Here is a 21,108-nt window from a genome sequence, read left to right on the forward strand (position 1 = left end):
CCTGTACTTTTGTTATTTCAATTTAGCATTTTTCATTTATTGTATATGAAAATGAAAAAAAAAAACGAAAAAGGGTATTATGAGTATAGAGATATGTATGTTACAGACGATATGGTCAATTAGGAATTATTCATATTCATCAGGTATTATGTAAAGGTTTTGGTTTTGGTTTTGGTTATTGTTTTGGCATATCAACCAGTTAATATGCATATAAAATACACTGTGTTTTGATACTTTACAATTAGAAAGACCAGGGAATAAAGAAAGAACCTCATTTTTTTTGCTGCAAAATATCCATTTATCCGCCATGTAATTCTTTAAATATAAATAGCCTAAGCAGGTTAGAACCTGTGGGAACATCACAAGAAAGAAAATGTTAGCAGGTTTTATCAACTAAAAATTCATGCTATTTCATACTGTTATAAAGCTACAAGTTGGGTTTTTAAGCAGAACGCTACGATAAAGCAGATTGTGTAACTAGCTTGCCTGTTATATACCTCTTTGCAGCAAGTCTTCTTTCAAATATACTTATAACCGCATCATGTGTGTGCCAGAGTGAAAATCAGTTGTGTGGCCCTTTTAATACACCAATTTTGCTTGTTTTTTATATTTAAATACATGTGTGATTATTGTGTTGTTTATCTCAGGAACATGATGTTAGGATATTGAGTCCTAATGGAAAAGTTCTTGAGAATTCACTGTGTCGTTTAAAACAATCTTACTGATAACAATCACTTGTATACGTCTTTTGTCAATACTTAGCAACGGCAAAGCCAAAAAAAAATTTGACTTTCACTAGAGGTCGATTTTTGTAATAATCCTTGGGAATTCCAATTAATTGCAGCAACTGTACTTTTTCTTTGCATAACTAACTGTTCTATTTAGATTGTTAAAATAAAGGAACGTCTTTACAGTGAAAAGAAAGAGAAAACGAACTATCAAAATATGTTACAAGAAAAGGAAGAAGAACAGAAACATTTAAAAGAGAAAGTTATGAAGCTGAAATTAGAACTTAAGAAAAAAGATACAGACATAAAAACCTGCATTGCAGCAAAGTATGAAGTCTATAATTATTGTAACCTAAAATACACTTATAGTTTAGTGTTTATTGCAGTATAATGTAATATTTTTGTGTAGTTACATACAAGGTTATAGTTGCCTTTGTACAAAGTTTTTTTTCCTGACATGCACTATTAAGTATTCCCAAACAATCGCTTTGACCAAAGAAGGTGTGTGAGTTAGCTTCTTTTTTCCTTTTTATGTTGAGTTTTAATTAGTGTATAATACTTCTTTGGTAGGAACAACAATATTGAGACTGCAAATGAGAAGAAAGAGATCGAAGTAGCAAAATTAAAAACTCAACATAAAAAAGAAATAAATAAGGTAAAGTATTAATTCTTTACCTGTATCTTGTTATACTGAGATTAGTATCTTTCTGGCTTTGTCCTAGCATTGTCATAAATTTTTGTAATTCTTAGTCGATAGGAATAAATTGTTTTATTAAATATGTTCATCTATAGTTAAAATCACAATTACATGATGTGAAGTTATTGTTAAAGAAAAAGGAAAACATAAATAAAGAAAAAATTAAGGTTGGCATCCCTGTCTCTTTTTACGTTTCTCTGCCTGCCTGCCTGCCTGCCTGTCTGGTCTGTCTGTCTGTCTGTTTCCTTGTTTGTTTTTTGTTGTCTTTTGACTGATGTTTTTCTAGCTTTACATTTTTTTAGGTTATGTCCGATGGGTTAATAAATCTAGAAAATGATAAGTCATTGTATATGGAAAAAAATAAAGAGCAGGTTAGCCACCTTCAAGTATTATCTTTTATATATTTCTGCTTTATTTCATTGACCATTAAGGAATTTCAGCTTGCAGTTGCTTCTTCAGTTCTGAGGTTTAATTTCACAACATTGAAATTCAAGTGAACTTGTTAAGTGAAGTGCTGGTAATTTGTGAATACGCGTTTCAGAATGTTTTATGAAAATTGAAACGACTAAAAAAATATATATGCATAATAGAGCTCATCTTTTCATAAGAGAAGGCAGTTAAAATTTTGCTGGTTCCCCGGCATAAACTATCTTTATGCCTTGGATATTAGCCACATACTTTGCAAATTAAGTATATTCTTTCTGACAAAACACTTTTCATTTGTTATTCTTTCAGGCGGAATTATTGAGCAAATTTATGTCTGAAATAGCAGATCTCCAAAATGAACTCACTACAATGGCAGAATCTCAAAATGGTACTTCATTTAACTTAAGGTAAATTAGATATTTTAGCAGTTATTTTGCAATTATTTGACAAATATAAAAACCATGATATTGTCACTATTTTCTCAGAGTACACGAAACCAAGAGTGAAAGAAAAAAAAGGCAAAAGATAGAGATTAAACACAAGGTTGGTGTAGTTAGAGTTGCGTCTAAATGTTTTAGTACTAATTTTGAATGATACATTTATTAAGAAAGACTTCTTGTGATGAAGATAGCTAAAATGATTTCTTTATCATTTAATTTTTTTAAATTAAACGAAAATTTATTTTTTATGATTTTGTAGAAAAACAAATAACTACTTAGTCTCTACATATACATGGTACCCTGGGGGGTTGATACATACATGATGTATCAACCCTCAGGATTGATACATTCTGTGCAACCCTCAAGTTTACTAAAAATAGAATACTTAACAGAATAATGGTGTGTTGTACTCAAAATTATTGAAAAAAATTACCAGAAGCAAAAAATGAGGCATATTTTGCATTTGAACGTAAATTAAATTATTACAATAAATTTCTATTTCTATATATGGTAACTATGTCAATAATTTATTGTCAAAACGGCTTTTGGAAATTTTGGGTGCATTAACTGTTTGATTCATCAAAAGTTAACCTTTTAAGAAATGTATTTTTTATTATCAAATGGAAGCTTAAATAGACCCTATTTAAATTTTTCTCCTTTTGTGAACGTATAATCAAATTTTTGTGGAATAAAAAAAGAGTTTCAAATCTTTTTTTGTAAACATTAACTGTGTTGGTATCACAGCATATTATGTTTTTGTTACTAAAAATGTAATGAAATTCAACAGAACACAGCAATAGCTGTCACTGATAGAATTGTAAGCATGGCACTTGATAATTAATAACCTATATACAACAAGTAATAATCAGAAAATACTTCACAAGCCTAAAGATTGTAAGCTTGTGACTATTTCCTTACTTGCAACGTCTTTTCAACGTATTTTCCATTTAGGATGATATGAATTCTCTTCGGAAGCATTCTCACTCTAACACTGTTGATAAATTGTTAATGGAAGAAAAAAAGCAAACACAAGATCTAATCAGAAAATGTAAAAACACAATGGTATAAAATTATTTAGTAAGAATTTTCCTGATTAACAGTGTGAGCAATGCCATCCCATTCTTTTTCTTGATTTTAATTTGAATAGTAATCAAGGGTAACATTTTTTATTTTGCTTTTTTGGCCTTTTTTCAAAAGGGGAATAGATGTGTGTTTTATTGCTGTCTAGTGTTCAAGGTCTAAGAGTACATAAAACAGCGATAGTACGAAATAACTGTATTAAAATCTTTTTCTGTTATAGTATTCTCTGAGCCTGTGTTTTTGTGAGGGACAGTGGTGACATGGTTTTTTTTACTTTTAAAATAAGTGATAAACTATATTTTAATTGCTAAAAAAAGCAAATTAGTTTTTTCGACGTTCTGCCAACATTTGATAAATTAGATTGATGCCAATGGTTTTAATTAATTGATGGAATCTTTTTCCTAACTATTACTGCAAACTTAAGAAAAACGTTTTGACCAATTCAGAAGTCGTGTTTCTGTTCCCAAAGAAAATATTTTAAATATTATATAAATGGAAATTTGCCATTGGGGTTCTTAAGACTTCAATATTATTTGCTGTACTTTTATTTTTATTATTAGGAGAATGATGAAAGAAAGCTTGATAAATTATCAAAGCAGTTGGAAGATTTGCACAGAAGAACATGAGAGCATAAAATATACAGTAATTTACTTTGAGCAGTTAAATTTGTCTTGATTATTTGCTGTCAAATTAGTTGATGCTGAATTACTAATTAGAATCTTTGCACATGACCTTCCAGAAAGAAGTACAAGTTGTTTAGAGATATTTTTAAAGTGTGTATTAGTGTGTGGAAACCGTCTTGTACTAGTTTTTGACACAATTAACCAGGGTCAGATATAGGGAATCAGCTTTTATAGGTGATGGAAAGGCATTAATTTCAAATCTAAAATATTGTGACTAATCTGTTGAAAAATCTAGGGCATGCCCTGACAGTTTGGTTATAAAACATAGCATACCCATTGATTTCTGTAAAGTGCAAAAAAAGAAGGTGGATTATTATTATGTAGTTTTACTATCACATGTCTAATTACGGCAATCCTGTATTAGGACATATTAATCTATTTAATTGAGTTTCTGTCTTGACAAAAAGCCAGCAACGCCATTCTTACCAAAAACTGTAACATCAGCATGGTTATGTCAAGTTTAGGCCGTTTAATAGACTATAAACACGCCAAGATAAATGGAAAAAAAGTATATTATTTTATTATTCTGCTAAATAAGGTCATCAGATTTTCTACCTTTATACCTTAAGCAGAAATTGTCACTGGCAAAATTCTGATTTAAAAACTTCTCATTATGCCATTTTTATTGTTTATGTTGGCAACAAGACTTATTTTTTGTTATTTGTTTTTTTGAAGAAAGCGTGATGAAAAAAGTGAGTTTAAGAAAGTGTGCCCTACATTGATATGATCAAGGTGGCGAAATTTGGAGCCTTCCCTCTTATGCTTTAAAACATTAGCTCTTAAAAACTAAAAACTTTACTTGTGCATTGTCAATAGTAATTATACAAACTGATATCTTTCCCCTGCTTTTGCTTTAGTGAAGTGAACTGAAAATCACAAAATTATGAAAAAATTGTACCTATTGGTAACCTTTTGTTCCAACTTTATCATATTCCACTACTTTAAAACTACTGTCAGCTCAGGATAAAAGTTATGTTACAGAGAAGTGCTTGTATTTTGTCTTTCCCTTTAAGCCATAAAACAGATGTGTAACGATTCAGTTGTAGCTTGTAATTCTATTTATCCACCTGCTACCAAATCATATATCAATCATATACCAAAAACTAACTTCTCGTGTTGTGCGAAAACTTCAAGTTCATGTGGAGACAAATGTTAATCTGACCAACTCAATAATAGATAGATAGATATATTTAGCCTATAATAAAAAGTCACATATGCGATAATTGTCCACAATAAAATGGTAAAAGGCATTGAGCCTTATCACAAAGCCCCTAGTTGTTGAGTATTATCTGCTAATAAATCTGCTAAAATATTTGCGTACGTTAATGTTACTGTCACAAATTGCTGACTTAGAAACATTTCTAACATTTTCATATCCTTTGTGAAAAATGAGTTCCACAGCTGGGGTCCTCTATGTTGGATTGAAAAAGAACTAGACTATAAAATAGTTTTTGTAATGGTAAAGTTACTCCTGGCTTACATAGTACTATATATATATATGTTGAACAGATGAAAATTGTTTAGAAAAGATATTTGGCAGTAGTCTATGTTTACTTTTGATCATGAACAACAACACTTGATGGATGTTTAATTCAAATATATTCAGTACTTCAATCTTGCGAAGCAGTGGTTCGGTAGAGCTATATCTGTCTACACCAAAAATTATTCTACATGCATGTTTTTGTTTACGGTATAATTTCTGTAATTTCCTGCTATTAGTGCTTGCCCATGCGATATTACAATACGTTAGGTAGCTATGTATGAAGTGCAACCCTCGTGGACAGGGATTAACGCACACTAAACGTGCAGTAAGTAAAAGTAAATATGAAAGAAAAAGATAAATTGCGTAAACAATGGAGGTTTAGATATGGTTTAGCTTTATAAATGAACCCAATATTTTTTGCTACTTTGTTCTCTATTACATGAATATGAGACTTCCAGGACAGTGTTTTGTCTAAGAGTAGTCCCGAAAATTTTATTGTATTTTCTCTCTAATGTTAATGCCGGTTATTTATATGGTTTAGAAAAAATAGTGTATTTTGTTTTTTTAACGGAATTTAAACCACTCTTCTACCTTTCCTAGTTCATGGTTAAAAATAGTAAAAAGAATTTTTATGTGATTGGGGGAATAAAATAGGTTGCTATCATCAGCAAATAAAATAAAATTAAGTGTTTTGGAAAAAGAGCGAAATCAGTAATATAAAGCAGAAAAAGTAGTGGCCAAAAAATAGAACCTTGAGTTACACCACACTTTACAAGTTTCAAGTGAGTAAATTCATTTCTAAACGAAACACTTTGCTTCCTGTTTGTTACGTAATCCCTGAATACTGAAACTCTTGTAGACGGGCAGTACATGGACACAGAAGGTTACCTTGTAACTGGCGTCCACGTGTGTTGCATAGGCTGTAACTTCAGGTAAGCTTGTGACATTCTATGTGACAGGAATCGATGTGCAAGACACATTGTGACATACAGCGCATCAGCTGTCAATGAAGCTGACTTTGTGACTGTGTGTTACAATATGGGGCGCACTGAGCGTCAGCTATGACTGTTAATAATCTTGTAACGATTGTGAATCATGTTAACTGCAGCTATACATGTTACTGCAGAGGTCCATGAGTTTTTCTGCCTCATTTATTTGTCATATTAAAATTTTTTTTGAAATGTACCCGAAGGTAAATTTGTCATTGACATATTTTTAAATTTCCATTTAACAACGAATCACAGCTAACTGTAGTAAAAATTATGAAGATATTGTAAAGTACACTTTTTAATTTGCAATTTCGAAAATAAGTAACAGTATTTCAGTAACGTATATTGAAAATAATATTGGCGTAGCGCATTATTCATGATCATTTAGAAAACATATGGCAATAAAAAATACAAAGTACGTTGTTCAAAAATTTTTATTGTAATTAACTACAACTTTGTTTTAATAAATACCACATATTATCTTCTTTTAATAAATACAACATCACTACTTTTTTGATTTCTTTTTTTTAAATTTTTTAGTGGGAGGAGTGGGAGAAAGCTCCTGATCGGAAGTGCTGTAACAACCCTCCACAGTAAAATCATCCTCTTGGGACTCGTGGTTGCCTTTATTACCAGCAGAGGATGTTCTACAGTCTTCTAATTCTATGGTATGAAACACTATCAGAATAACCATTGTAAAATGATTTTTCTAACAAGGTGTCTATAATCCGGAGAATTAGAACAGGAAGCAAACTGCAAACAAAGTCCCTCAAGATAATTATCTGTAGTTGGGTTGTCATAAAATCTTCGGAATTCGGAAATACATTGTAACAATTTGCTTTTACCCATTGAGGATGCGTAAAAGCAAACCTTGCTACACTGTAATTGGTGCTTAGACTATACAGACAAGCACCCAGCCTCCCCAAAACCTTAGCGTATCCACCACATATGCATCTTTTGTAGTAAAAAATTCTCCTAACTGTTGTATAGCATCACGGATATCTATTTTGGCACTTTTATGCTTCGAGTCAACCGTCTTCAATGCATCTTCAACACTTTCCAAATAACGCACAAAGGTTAATATGTCATAATCGGTGACGCTGTGGGAGCTTGTAGGTTCTCTGCTCTTGCGTCTTGTTCCTTGTCACAGTACCGCATTGTGTTACAATTGCTGACGCACTGAGCGTTAGCTGTGACTGTAGGAAAACTTGTGACTGGGGCAAGCTGTACTTGTGGTTTTCTCTGCTTTGTATTAGAGCAATGGGCGTATGGAGCAGTGGGCGTTTAAAGTGACAAACATATTGGGTGTTCGGTGATACGCGGTGGGTGGTAATTGGTACTTCTGATGATCCTTGCACATGGTTTGTAATATGTAATATAATCTACAAACATGGCCCAGCTTTCGATCGTATACAGAATTTAAGTTGCTGTAACTTTTTTTTAGAAAAACTTACCAAAGTAAAAAATGTTTGGTAGCGTATAAAGAATTTAAAAATATAACCATTGTTTTTACTTTTATTTTTTATAAGGTTTCCTGCCAGGTGATGTGCCAAACTTAAATAAAAACTTTTCGCATTAACATGGAAACAAGCCCAAAGATAAGTAAGATGCACTGGTTATGGTTCTTAAGTAAAATGCGTCAGAATAGTTAGTGTATATATATCAGACGACAAACTGTTCGTTACTGGAAACAAGACGTCATTCCTGCACTTTTATTACTTTGCAAACTCCTAAATGCAGTTCGAAGTTTTTGATGAGTCAAGTCAGATTCCTTCAGAACAGAGCCATACTGTTTTAAATAAGAATCAAATGATTTATTCCTTTCAGGAATTTTATTCGCCAGATTTGTACCAACATTTACGAAGGAATCATTTATGTTCGATAAATAGTATTTTTGTTGTAAGAAATAATCTTATCTATTATTAGTTTCTATGGCAATTTAGTTTGTGTTATTTTACATTTGCCAATGATTTCTTTCATCACATTTCAGGTCTTTTTTGCATTTCCATTAGCTAGTTGTATTTAATTTTGATTAGTTTTTCTTAAATAAATGCTTTATTTTTTAGAAAAGATTTTTATATCTTTTGTACTTTTTTTCGTTTTGGTGGGTCTATTAAAAAACTTTTCCTAAATCTTTTGTTTTTTCTTGGAAGATTTCAGTAGACCCTTGCTCATTAATGGACTTCACAATGTTTCTGTTTTAATATTAAACTTTCTTCTGGGAAATGCAGCGTTATACTCTCTTGTAAAAGGTTTTAAAAATAAATTATATGAGTCATTTGGTTTTTTGGTTTCCTTTATGAGTTCCCAGTTTGCCCCTAGCAAGAGTTGTCGAAATTTGGCTATAGAGGGTTCATCGAACACTCGTTTGTGAATAGTTGTTGTGGTAGAGTGGGTAGATGTATCAGTGCCGTCAGATATTAAAAAAGTCGGAAAATGGTCAGTTATGTCAGTTTCTATTATCACAGTTTCCATGTCAACACCGTCATAGAAATTGTTAGTATTATGTGGTCAATTGACGTTGCAGAAGTTTTAGTAATTCTGGTTGGTTTATTAATGGTAAGAATTAGATTGTTTTGCAGAGGCGTGATAAACCATTTACCCTTATTGTATATTGGATAATCAAACAGGTTAAGGTTTAAGTCACCTGCTATGTAAATATGTTTGTTTAAATGATTTATTTTTATGTGTTATTTGAAATGATCTTAAAGATCAAAATTAGTGGCTGGTAATCTATACTGGTAATCTATACTTGGTGGTAATTAGTATATTTTTAGTAGGTTTGTTAAGAATTTCTATTGTTAAGCAGTCGCAGTTTGTATGGTTTATACTCAGTGCTGTGTAATGAATAATAAGTGAGTTATGAATAAAGACACACACGCCACCACCAGAAGGATCACCGGAATAACAAGTTTAAGGTATAGAAGTATAATAAGGAATTGTAAAATTCGCATCACATGATGCATTTTCGCACCACGTTCAGTGACACAAATAATTTGAAAAGAAAATTTTAGCTCATGTAACATAGATTTCAGATTATTAAAGTTCACTGGAGAAGTCCTCATTAACATAAATGTTTGTGCCTTTCAATTTCCTTCCCTGTGCTAAAATTTTCTCATTGTCTTTGCAGTTTAAAAGCTTTAAAACAATCATTCTTGGTTTATCTTCCCGAGCCATTCCAGTCCTATGTGCTCTTTCTATATGTTTTTCTCGTACATCCATTCTATTGCAAAAAAGACTTCGCACCTTTTCCTCCACATCCTTCTAAGACGTATTTGCACTCTCTTGAAGTCTGTCAATTCGTAAATAATTTTTATACGTCTGTTACCAAATCATGAAAAACCTGCTAAAATGTAGTTTTTGGTGTTATGTATGATCAGTTCCAAAAATAGTGTGACATTTTTTTTCTTAAAAAAGGTCAAAAAATTGAAAATGTGCATAAAATTGACTTACTTGGTTATTTTAGCCTAAAATTTTTATCACTGGTAGAAATAGCCTATTTAAATTGGTGTATGGCTTAAAAATTGCGATTAGAGGTGCTATTTTTTGACTTACTACAGAAAATGACTAGGTATAGTTAAAGTAAGTCAAAAACATTCACATTACATATTTCTTTAAAATATTCATGGAAACTTAAACCTTATACCTTGAGATATGTGCAAATCTATAAAGGTGACCAAATTTTTGGAGGGAATTGTGCTTTTTCTTGACTTTTCAACAATTATTCAACACCCTAAAAATTAAAATACGTGCATAAAATTGACTTACCTGGTTATTTTAGTTTAAAATTTTTATCACAGATAGAAGCAGCCTATACAAATTGATTGAGAAGTTTGAAAGTTGTAATAGAGGTTCTATTTTTTGACTTACCACAGAAAATAACTAGGTAAATAACTAGGTAGAAGTCAAATAAAGTCACTTGTATCTTTAAAACATTGTGTGATAGCCTTAATAGTAGACAAAGTAAGAAGTGTGCAAGAAAAAATATAACCAACCTATCAAGTATTTTGTCTGCTATGGAAAATAAAAAGTAAGTCATATTTTGACACATATAACCTTAAAAGTGAGTCAAAAATGATCACTCACTATTCACTTTAACCTGTCCAGGATAAAATGACAGAATTTTTCCCTTAAAAAAACTAAAGTAACATCTTATAATTGCCCATTCTAGCACAGCTATGTGGTAAGTCAAATCCAAAAGTAAGTCAAAAAAAGTCACTTGCATTACCTATGCATAAAATGAAGTAGAGTAAGTCAATTTTTATTGTTCCTTCACGGCCTTATAGCTAAAGGACGTGTCCTAAGTTTAACACCAACCAAAGTTTGGTAAGTCAAAAATTGTCACTTCCAGCCTACTTTAAAGGTTCCCTCCGACGTTTTAATGATGCTACCTAATTTAGTTCTATTCATATAAATATTTAAGAAAATAACATTCGTTTTTACAGAAAAGTTTAGGACAGCAAATAATTGTAAATAAACTTTCAAATTTTGAGCTACCTCACTTCATGCGGCTTTATCATGCTCACGCTTCTTCTCGAACTTTAAAATTCATAATGGCTGCATAATTGACGTCACAAGGACCAAAGAATTATAGGATGCCTTACGGTGATATATTCTACTGACTAATTCGTGTTTGGAATGCCTTGTTGATATGTTTCGAAGTATTAAATATTTATGAGATATAGATGATTCATTAAATAAATAATATGTACAAATTACATAAAATAAAAAGCAAAACAAAATTATGCCATTCGTGAGTATTTAATTGAGTTTTCAACAATTTCCTCTCTACAGGGTCTTTCGGCAGGGGTAATGAAGGCTCGTTTTCTCTGCGAATGGCAATCCTTCTCTCTGTATACTGCACGGAAATATGCACCTAAGGCAATGTCACACAAGAAAGAATACATTTTATCCTTTTTCACCTTCTTTGCTACAAAGCGCTTTGAATATCTGTGCCAAGACACCTTAAACTTGGGAACAAAAGATCCTTCACTTTTCTTTATCTTCTTCGCCTGTTAAAAATCATTTTATAATGTAATTTAACGCTATCTTTACCTGATTACGGTTGATGTTAAGATTATGGTCTAGGGCAGCTAATTTCATCCCTGTATTCATTTTTTCCTGTTCGTAAAAAACACTTTTAGGAAGGTACCGGATTTTAAAGGCGTGAAAAACCTACAAAATCAAATAAAATTCGTTAGATGACATTTTAATTAGCATTGTGAGATCTGTACCTCCAAACAAGTAGTGAAGATATTTTCATTCAGCTTCATAAAGTACTTAGGCAGCTGTTTGTCGTCGAAAATGACACTTTTTAAAGCCTTGTGTGCTGGAGAATCAAATTTCAACCACGCAGTATCATTAATTTCTCCGTGTTCGCAAGCTTTATATAATGTATTTCCGGGAAACGTGTGACGATTGACACAGTCATGCATACAAGAGAGGAATCTTTCCTTAAGCTCCAAAGCATTACCCTTACACGTACTAATTGACCAGTATAAATGGTTGTACTCGAAGGTATCCATTGTCCTAGATCTTGACATGCTATAATTGTAGAACACAAGAGTAAATATAAAAACATTCAAATTATTACTTTCAAGAACATAACCTACATTTTTTTTTCACCAACTTTACTAATTTCTTTGATATGTTCTTAGCCAAATGCCAGGGATCAAACTGATGGATTAAGTGCTTGAATCTGTCATCCGTCTGCATCAATTTCTTTATTTGAATATGATGATCGGTTTAGATCATCTCAATCGACTGATCAAAACAGTGCCCTTCAAAATGATTTTCGCATAGAAAAACTAGCTGAGGAAGATCTTCCCGCTTTATTTTTGCTTTCCATTCTGCAGCAAGCTTTTTATCCTTTGGCAGCTTAAAAAAAGATAAGTTTTGATTTTGATTGATTACATCCTACTGATGCACACCAAACCATGTTTAGAATATGAAAAAGAAAATATTTTTAAAGCTAATTAGAATTGTGATATCGGAACAACTTCATGTCGTTTTCATGCTGCAAGACGGTCTGTGGTTTTGTCTCTTGTGACGTCAGGAGGTATGCTGATGTTTTTTTCAAGATTTTGAAGCGTTTTTTTAATGCTGCAATAATGGCGGTCGAAGCACAAGGTTTTATGAAAACATGGAATAAGTAAATCGTGTTTATGCTTCTATTTTGTAAGTTAATCATTAAATAATACTTTTTTCTATAATGTTTTAATGGTTTCTTTCGATTAAGATAAACTTGTTATAATGTCGGAGGCAACCTTTAAAGTCAGAAATTGAAAATGTCACAAAAGCCTTCTTTATTTTTGGAAGTGATCGTATATAACATGTTTACAGAGTACAGAATTTGTGTTTTTGTAACATTTCTAAAGTTTGGAATTTTTTTTCAAAAAGTGACATTTTAGCAAAAAAATTTATGTTAATAAATACACCTTTATAACATAAATGCAAATCTCTTACACCACATGACATTTTAATTAGCATTGTGAGATCTGTACCTCCAAACAAGTAGTGAAGATATTTTCATTCAGCTTCATAAAGTACTTAGGCAGCTGTTTGTCGTCGAAAATGACACTTTTTAAAGCCTTGTGTGCTGGAGAATCAAATTTCAACCACGCAGTATCATTAATTTCTCCGTGTTCGCAAGCTTTATATAATGTATTTCCGGGAAACGTGTGACGATTGACACAGTCATGCATACAAGAGAGGAATCTTTCCTTAAGCTCCAAAGCATTACCCTTACACGTACTAATTGACCAGTATAAATGGTTGTACTCGAAGGTATCCATTGTCCTAGATCTTGACATGCTATAATTGTAGAACACAAGAGTAAATATAAAAACATTCAAATTATTACTTTCAAGAACATAACCTACATTTTTTCTTCACCAACTTTACTAATTTCTTTGATATGTTCTTAGCCAAATGCCAGGGATCAAACTGATGGATTAAGTGCTTGAATCTGTCATCCGTCTGCATCAATTTCTTTATTTGAATATGATGATCGGTTTAGATCATCTCAATCGACTGATCAAAACAGTGCCCTTCAAAATGATTTTCGCATAGAAAAACTAGCTGAGGAAGATCTTCCCGCTTTATTTTTGCTTTCCATTCTGCAGCAAGCTTTTTATCCTTTGGCAGCTTAAAAAAAGATAAGTTTTGATTTTGATTGATTACATCCTACTGATGCACACCAAACCATGTTTAGAATATGAAAAAGAAAATATTTTTAAAGCTAATTAGAATTGTGATATCGGAACAACTTCATGTCGTTTTCATGCTGCAAGACGGTCTGTGGTTTTGTCTCTTGTGACGTCAGGAGGTATGCTGATGTTTTTTTCAAGATTTTGAAGCGTTTTTTTAATGCTGCAATAATGGCGGTCGAAGCACAAGGTTTTATGAAAACATGGAATAAGTAAATCGTGTTTATGCTTCTATTTTGTAAGTTAATCATTAAATAATACTTTTTTCTATAATGTTTTAATGGTTTCTTTCGATTAAGATAAACTTGTTATAATGTCGGAGGCAACCTTTAAAGTCAGAAATTGAAAATGTCACAAAAGCCTTCTTTATTTTTGGAAGTGATCGTATATAACATGTTTACAGAGTACAGAATTTGTGTTTTTGTAACATTTCTAAAGTTTGGAATTTTTTTTCAAAAAGTGACATTTTAGCAAAAAAATTTATGTTAATAAATACACCTTTATAACATAAATGCAAATCTCTTACACCACAGTAGTTTTGAGCACTTCTAAAAGTTGGCAGAACCATCAACTCCACAACACTGATATTGAATATACCTGAGGTACTTGTCTGTTGTTTTTAGTTATATTTAAGTTTACCTTATTTGTATTAATTTAAGACGTTCTTTTTGTCCTTAATACACATAAACTTTTCCTCGCCATTAGCTTGATTCGTTTTGTAGCTCCTAAAGGGACTAAAAAGTTAAACAAAGCACAAAAAACAGTAAAGATAGATTAAAGAAAAAAGTCTAAAATCTGTGTTTCTTTAGACTGAGATTTTAATGAAATAGTGCAAGTTTTTTAAATTTTCCTGTTAAATGAAAGAAATTTAAATTTGGTGTGACCTTGGCATACGAAAAAACAGTTCAGTTAACTTAAATACAGTTTAACCTTACGATCATTGTCCTACTTGTATTAATTGTTTGAAACAGTGTCTCTCACCTGTTTTCTCTTCAGCACTGGGAAATTGATTGGATTTTCGCAGGCAAGCGAAACTTTTGCTGAACTTATTTATCTTATCGAGATGACTGAAACCTTTTTTAAAACATATTTATACAATCTTATGTTAAATGTGAAACTTATTGCCACATTTTTAATATTATATAAGGAAAACAATAACATGAGTAAGTTATTTCTTTGCATTAATACATGCATTATTTTAAAAAAATTCTGGAAAGGCATATGCACTAAGAAATCTTCTTTGCCCGTTTTCCCCAATAAACAACACTATTTCGTTGTTGACTTTCCTATAAGGAAAGATATAGAAAAGTCTGTTGCTAGATGCAAAAAGGTATTAAAAATAGATTCAACATTATTTTAACTTTGATAACTTGTCAAAAAACAACTTTTAGGTTTTTGCTCATAAACACACTATACCCTTGAACGATTGCCTTGAGTTTGATAGATAATATCTAATATGATGCAACGGACATCACCTTAGGTTAATACAGAAGAAACATGACACATTCCATCTCATTTTTTTTTTTTTTTTTTACTGTTTTTCCCATGCTAAAAAATTATAAACAGGAAGTGCTAGGAGATACTGATTATAGTTGGTGGTTTTAAACATTTCTTGAATGATAACCCATTACAACATAAAAATAATGACCTGCAACTAAAAACTACTTATTACACAGTATATTTTCTGAGTTTGTCAAATTAACATAATCAATCACCATTTATTATTTTAATGTGAATTATATTTCTGGTTTGTTAAATTTTGAAATTTAATGTTACAATATATTTGGAAAAAATAGCCCTAGACCTCTTTGAATTTTCAAATCTTATACCAATGTTAAAAAGAAAAGCATGTCAAATTCAGCAAAATGTATCACACAAAAGTCAAATGTTTTCAGACCTCTCGAATTCGATTTTTAAAAAGTCAGACTGGTTCAAATTTTGTTAATGTTTTAAACTGCAATTATTTGTAAATCGAATGTGCTATTTGTTGAGCTAAAAACAAACTGGGTAGGATACACTTCTTAAAAAAAGAAAAAGCAGATGAATCTTTTATAAGCAGATGGATGCAGAAAGATGCTCTTTGGAAAAATATATTTGAGAAAAATCAAGAAGTTTTCCGTAAGAATAAAATACAAATCTTCAGCTATTATATCGTATAATCTAAAGATAGGATTGCATATGCTAAAAATATTAGCTAGAGAGGTAAAAAATGGCAGAAGCGAGAAGAAGGCTATAATAACCTTATCACCAACCCCCAAACCTATATAAAAGGTTAGCATTGAAGATGATGAGGAGTTGTTTTATATGTGTCGTACGTTGTAACTGTCGTGTTGTTTTAGTTTATGTTATAGTTTTCATGTCGCTATCAAGAAATGTATTCCACAATTTAGGTCCTCTGCTAGTTATAGAGAACTTTGTGATTGTATAATTAATCCTAGGTTGAAAAAAACTGTTAATTGGAAATCTGGATGGATATTTATGTTGTATCTTCTGAAGCTTATTATTAAATACTCTTGGTAATATATTGTTTTCAAGCTTAAACATAAAAATAAGAGTTTGATAAATGTTTAGTTGGTATACATTTGTTACAATGAGATACTTCATCAGAAACTGTACATAACGTGAGTGAAAGCTGTCAAATAGCACAGTAATATAACAACAGGACGCTAATCGCTTGAACGAACTCGTTAGCATCATTCGGTACGTTGTAAATAGTATATGATAGATTAGATTTAGTTAGATATAGAACGAGCTATACCGCGAACTGCTAGGTCGAGCCTTCCGGCTCGGCCCATGTCAGCAGTGAGTGGTACGCTCTGGAGGCACTGCGTAGTTATTTTGGAAAGAACAGGGATTTGTCGCAATAAATATGGTGTTTTTTCTGTATCTATAATCATATGTAACAACAAAAAAAGCACCTTTAACATTGGAGGCACTGCCCGGATACGTTAATTGGTTTAGGTCTGTATAGACTAATGATAACCAGCCGGAATCTCCTGTTATGAATTGCTGAAGCTGAAAGACGAAATTTTGATGGTGGCAGCTAATGCTAAAAAAAAGAAATAATGATGCGATAATATATGACTTTGTCGACCTTCACTGATCGTTAAGAAACACGTTTTGGGTAATATTGAATAGTTAATACTTTTCGCCGTTCCGAGGCAGATATCGGAGAATTAGCCGTCCCGAGGCAGATATCGGAGATTTAGCCGTCCCGAGGCAGATATCGGAGAATTAGCCGTCCCGAGGCAGATATCGGAGAATTAGCCGTCCCGAGGCAGATATCGGAGAACCAATTAACTATCCTATAGTGCTCAGAAGTTATTTACTTGATGTTCAGTGATAACAATGACAAGATACAAATATTATTGAAACGTTTCTTTGATATGAGGCTGGAATTAAAATCGTGATGACAGAAAAGCTGATGATAAACGACATTGAAACATTTTCGTTTAAGAGAAAAAAATGAAGCCGTGATACATAAGGATATGAACCCGTAATGTGGTTAAAGAGAAAAAGAATGTTGTACATAGACTTCAGATTTTGCGTGACGTAAATGTTTTTTATTGGAGTCTGGGGACAGACTCTTGTGACAGAGAGGGTAATGTTACAATGAGATACTTCATCAGAAACTTGACATAACGTGAGTGAAAGCTGTCAAATAGCACAGTAATATAACAACAGGACGCTAATCGCTTGAACGAACTCGTTAGCATCATTCGGTATGTTGTAAATAGTATATGATAGATTAGATTTAGTTAGATATAGAACGAGCTATACCGCGAACTGCTAGGTCGAGCCTTCCGGCTCGGCCCATGTCAGCAGTGAGTGGTACGCTCTGGAGGCACTGCGTAGTTATTTTGGAAAGAACAGGGATTTGTCGCAATAAATATGGTGTTTTTTCTGTATCTATAATCATATGTAACAACAACAAAAAGCACCTTTAACACATTCAGTACACTGATCTTTTTTAATAACTCTCTTGAGTGAGTGTACCTGTCAACATTTAAAATAATTCTGATTGCATGTTTTTGTTTATTTTGTAATTTTGTCAATTTTGTAGCGTTGGTGCTGCACCACGCAATATTTGCATAATTTAGATAGCAGTGAATGAAAGAAGAATATATGTTTTTTAAACAATTCTGGACTAGATCAAATTTTGCTTTAAATAGGATGCCATTATTCTTTGCGACCTTTTCTTCTAAAATATTTATATGTTCTCTCCAAGTAACATTTTCATCAAAATAACTCCTAAAAATTTCATGGATTGTGCTCTTTTTATACTTATATTATTAATAGATAAATCAGGAAACTTCATTGGCATATCATCTTTTTTATTTTGCCTGTGAAAAAGTGTGTACTTTGTTTTAGAAATATTTAAGGACAGTCTGTTTGCCTTAAACCATTCTGCCACCTTAAAGAGTTTATTGACTGTGCGAAATAATGTTTTTGTATATTTATGTGCATAAAACAGATTTGTATCATCTGCAAATAAAATTGAATGTAAAATAATTAAAGCTTTGTTTAAATCATTTACATATATAAGGAATAAGAGTGGTCCTAATATGGAACCTTGTGGAACTCCACAGATGATTGTTTTGTAATTTGTACTTCCACCGTTAAAGGAAATGTACTGTTTTCTATTGGATAAATAACTTTCAAACCAGCGAATGTTGGAATTGTGGATACCATAGTTTTTGATTTTTTCTAGTAGAATTTTGTGATCTACGGTGTCAAATGCTTTGCTTAGATCTATAAAAATTCATAGGACGTACTTGTTTTCGTCAAACGCTTTTGATATTTCATTAACAAGTTTAACTATTGCATGATCAGTATAATGACCTGCTTGAAAGCCAAATTGATTGTCGTATAAAATATTATTAGCAGTTAAAAAAGAGTAAAATCTATTGTACATTATGCGTTCTAGTATTTTTGAGAACCATGGAAGAACTGATATTGGTCTATGATTAGATGCATTAGTCATTTCGCCTGTTTTATATACTGGTAGAACTCTTGCAATTTTAAGTTTGTCAGGAAAATATCCTTGCGGCAGGGAAAGGTTAAATATATACGTTAGTGGGATTTTTATAGCATTTTTTGTTTGTTTTACAACGTTACTATTTACGTCATCAAAACCTGGAATTTAATTTGATTGTAGTGAGTCGATCGCTTTGAATAATTTATTTTCACTTAGTTCGTTATTTTCCATTTGTGTGTTATTACCAGTGAGAAAGGATTTAAAACTCAAATTGCTAGGTTCAATCTGAGATGCGAGATTTGAACCCACTTTTACAAAAAATTATTAAGTTCCTCAGCTATTAGACACTTGTTCTCGATTTTATTTCCATCAATATTCAACATTTTTGGAAGTTTTTCTTTGCTTAGTTTTGTTTTACCTATTACTTCATTGATTATACTCCAAGTTTTCTTCGCATCGTTTTTATGTTTATTTATCACTCCACTATAGTAAAATTTCTTGGAGTGCCTCTTAATAACTTCAAACAAATGTTTAAATGTTTATATTTTTTTTTATTCTCAAGAGTTCTGCTTTTCAAAAACTTTTCATACAAGTGCTGTTTCTTTTTAGATGATTTTAACAAACCTTTGGTTAACCAAGGATTTAACAAAGTTTTAATTTTAACAAATTTTGTTTGTTCTGGGAATGCCTGATCATATTGTTGTTGAAATGTTTGAAGAAAGATTTCATAAGCTTTATCAGCATTATTGTTCTCTAAAACAAGGCTCCAATCCACACAATACAGCAGGATATTAAAATAACTAATAGATTTATCATTCATCAATCTTTTTGTTATTTTTATTTTTTCAGAGCAATTGTGTAATTGTGTTTTTTGTGACGTAATGAAAATTGGAAAATGATCAGAAATATCTGTTTTAATTATCCCTGTTTTAATTGTTGTCTTTGTGAAATCGTTGGTAATGATATGATCTATGGCTGTAGCACTTGATCTCGTCACTCATGTTGCTTTATTAATAAGTGGGATAAACCCATTTTGAAAAAAAGTTAAAAAATTTTTAACAGATTTGTTTGTGTTAAAAATTAAGGACGTTTAGATTGAAATCACCAACGAGGTACACGTTTTTACCCGTGCCTTTGTGATCCGTAAGAATATTTTTCACATGATTCTCAAAGTTTTCTATTGATCCAGCGGGTGGCCGGTAGAGTAAATGCATGTGGATGTTTTTAGTTGCTTTGTTTATTATCTCTATACTTAATACTCACAGTCGTTATTGTTAGCGCACTTGTCTGATTTTAGATTAAATAGAATAGAATTATGAATAAACATGCACACCCTACCGCCTTTCTTTTTGCAATTTCTAATTTGATGAATTACTGTGTAATTTTGCAATCGAAAATTTGAGTTTTTCTCCATATTTATATCATTACACCACGTTTCGGTAAAGCAAATGATTTTAAATGTGACTTTCAGGTTATGTAAAAGATGTTTAAAATTTTCAAAATTCTTTTGTATGCTTCTAACATTAAGATAAAGTATTGAAAAAGATTTTATATCTATTTCTGTAGAAAGATTGTTTGTATTTGGATTATAATATTTTGCATTTCTAGTTATCTCATTATTGTAAAAATTTATGTCTGGATCGTTTAAGTTTTCGTAGTTCATTTGTTCAACCATTTTAGAATTAAAATTTAATTACTAAAATTATTTGTAGCCTTAGGCTATGTGCAACAAAATTAGGCATTAGCAATCCTATCCCTAAATTCTCGAACTATCAATTTATCATATAACACGATAGCATACTTTCCTTCTGCTCTGTGTGTTTTCATCTCACCAAACAGTTTCTTCCTAATCATTCTTGTTTCATACGAGAATTCTTCGTTTATGTAAATTCCTGTCCCTGCGAGTTTATTAGTATTCTTTTAAGAAAGTTCGGTCTTAGCTTTATAATTTAGAAGCTTCAAATCAATAGTTCGCGCTGGTTGTTTCTGTACATCTTCTTGGTCAGTGTTTCGTTATGCCTTCTCCTCGTTCTTTTTTCCAATCCTATGCGCGCGCTCAATAACAACATTTCTAACTCCAGGCTTATTCTCAAATTGATCTAAAACTTTCTTTTTCGTGTCATCCCAGCTCTCACCATCATTCTCCTGCAACCCATGGATCCTTAAGTTGTTCCGTCTCTGTCTATCCTCAAGCTGCCTAAATTTCTTTCTATCTTCCTCTTCCAGTTCTCTTAATTTCTTTCTATCTTCCTCTTCTTCGTGGTTACTGTGTTTTAAAATATTTTTTAAAGAAATTGTTACATCATCATTTAAGAATATATTAAAAACATTTTTAGTAATTACATTTCTCACCCCCCCCCCCCCCCCCCTCCACGCTCTTCGAACGAACGAACTGG

The 21,108-nt window shown here is 31.7% G+C and overlaps 1 protein-coding gene across 2 annotated transcripts in view; it reads left to right on the forward strand.

Annotated features, from left to right (window-relative positions):
- The window catches only part of LOC130641178 (putative leucine-rich repeat-containing protein DDB_G0290503), a 43,053-nt gene that overhangs the window by 15,029 nt on the left and 6,916 nt on the right, over positions 1-21,108 (forward strand). Inside the window, exons 11-18 of one of the 2 annotated variants that reach the window (XM_057447866.1) lie at positions 886-1,055; positions 1,299-1,383; positions 1,521-1,592; positions 1,728-1,796; positions 2,161-2,258; positions 2,337-2,394; positions 3,243-3,353; positions 3,932-4,013. In XM_057447866.1, the coding sequence (XP_057303849.1) occupies positions 886-1,055; positions 1,299-1,383; positions 1,521-1,592; positions 1,728-1,796; positions 2,161-2,258; positions 2,337-2,394; positions 3,243-3,353; positions 3,932-3,997 (729 nt within the window). In that variant the 3' untranslated portion in view covers positions 3,998-4,013. Of the gene's footprint in view, positions 1-885; positions 1,056-1,298; positions 1,384-1,520; positions 1,593-1,727; positions 1,797-2,160; positions 2,259-2,336; positions 2,395-3,242; positions 3,354-3,931; positions 17,625-21,108 lie in introns of those variants that run through there. The other variant, XM_057447867.1, reaches the window with a different exon arrangement.

The sequence above is a fragment of the Hydractinia symbiolongicarpus genome, chromosome 4 (genome assembly GCF_029227915.1).
Source record: "Hydractinia symbiolongicarpus strain clone_291-10 chromosome 4, HSymV2.1, whole genome shotgun sequence".
Taxonomy (NCBI): domain Eukaryota; kingdom Metazoa; phylum Cnidaria; class Hydrozoa; order Anthoathecata; family Hydractiniidae; genus Hydractinia; species Hydractinia symbiolongicarpus.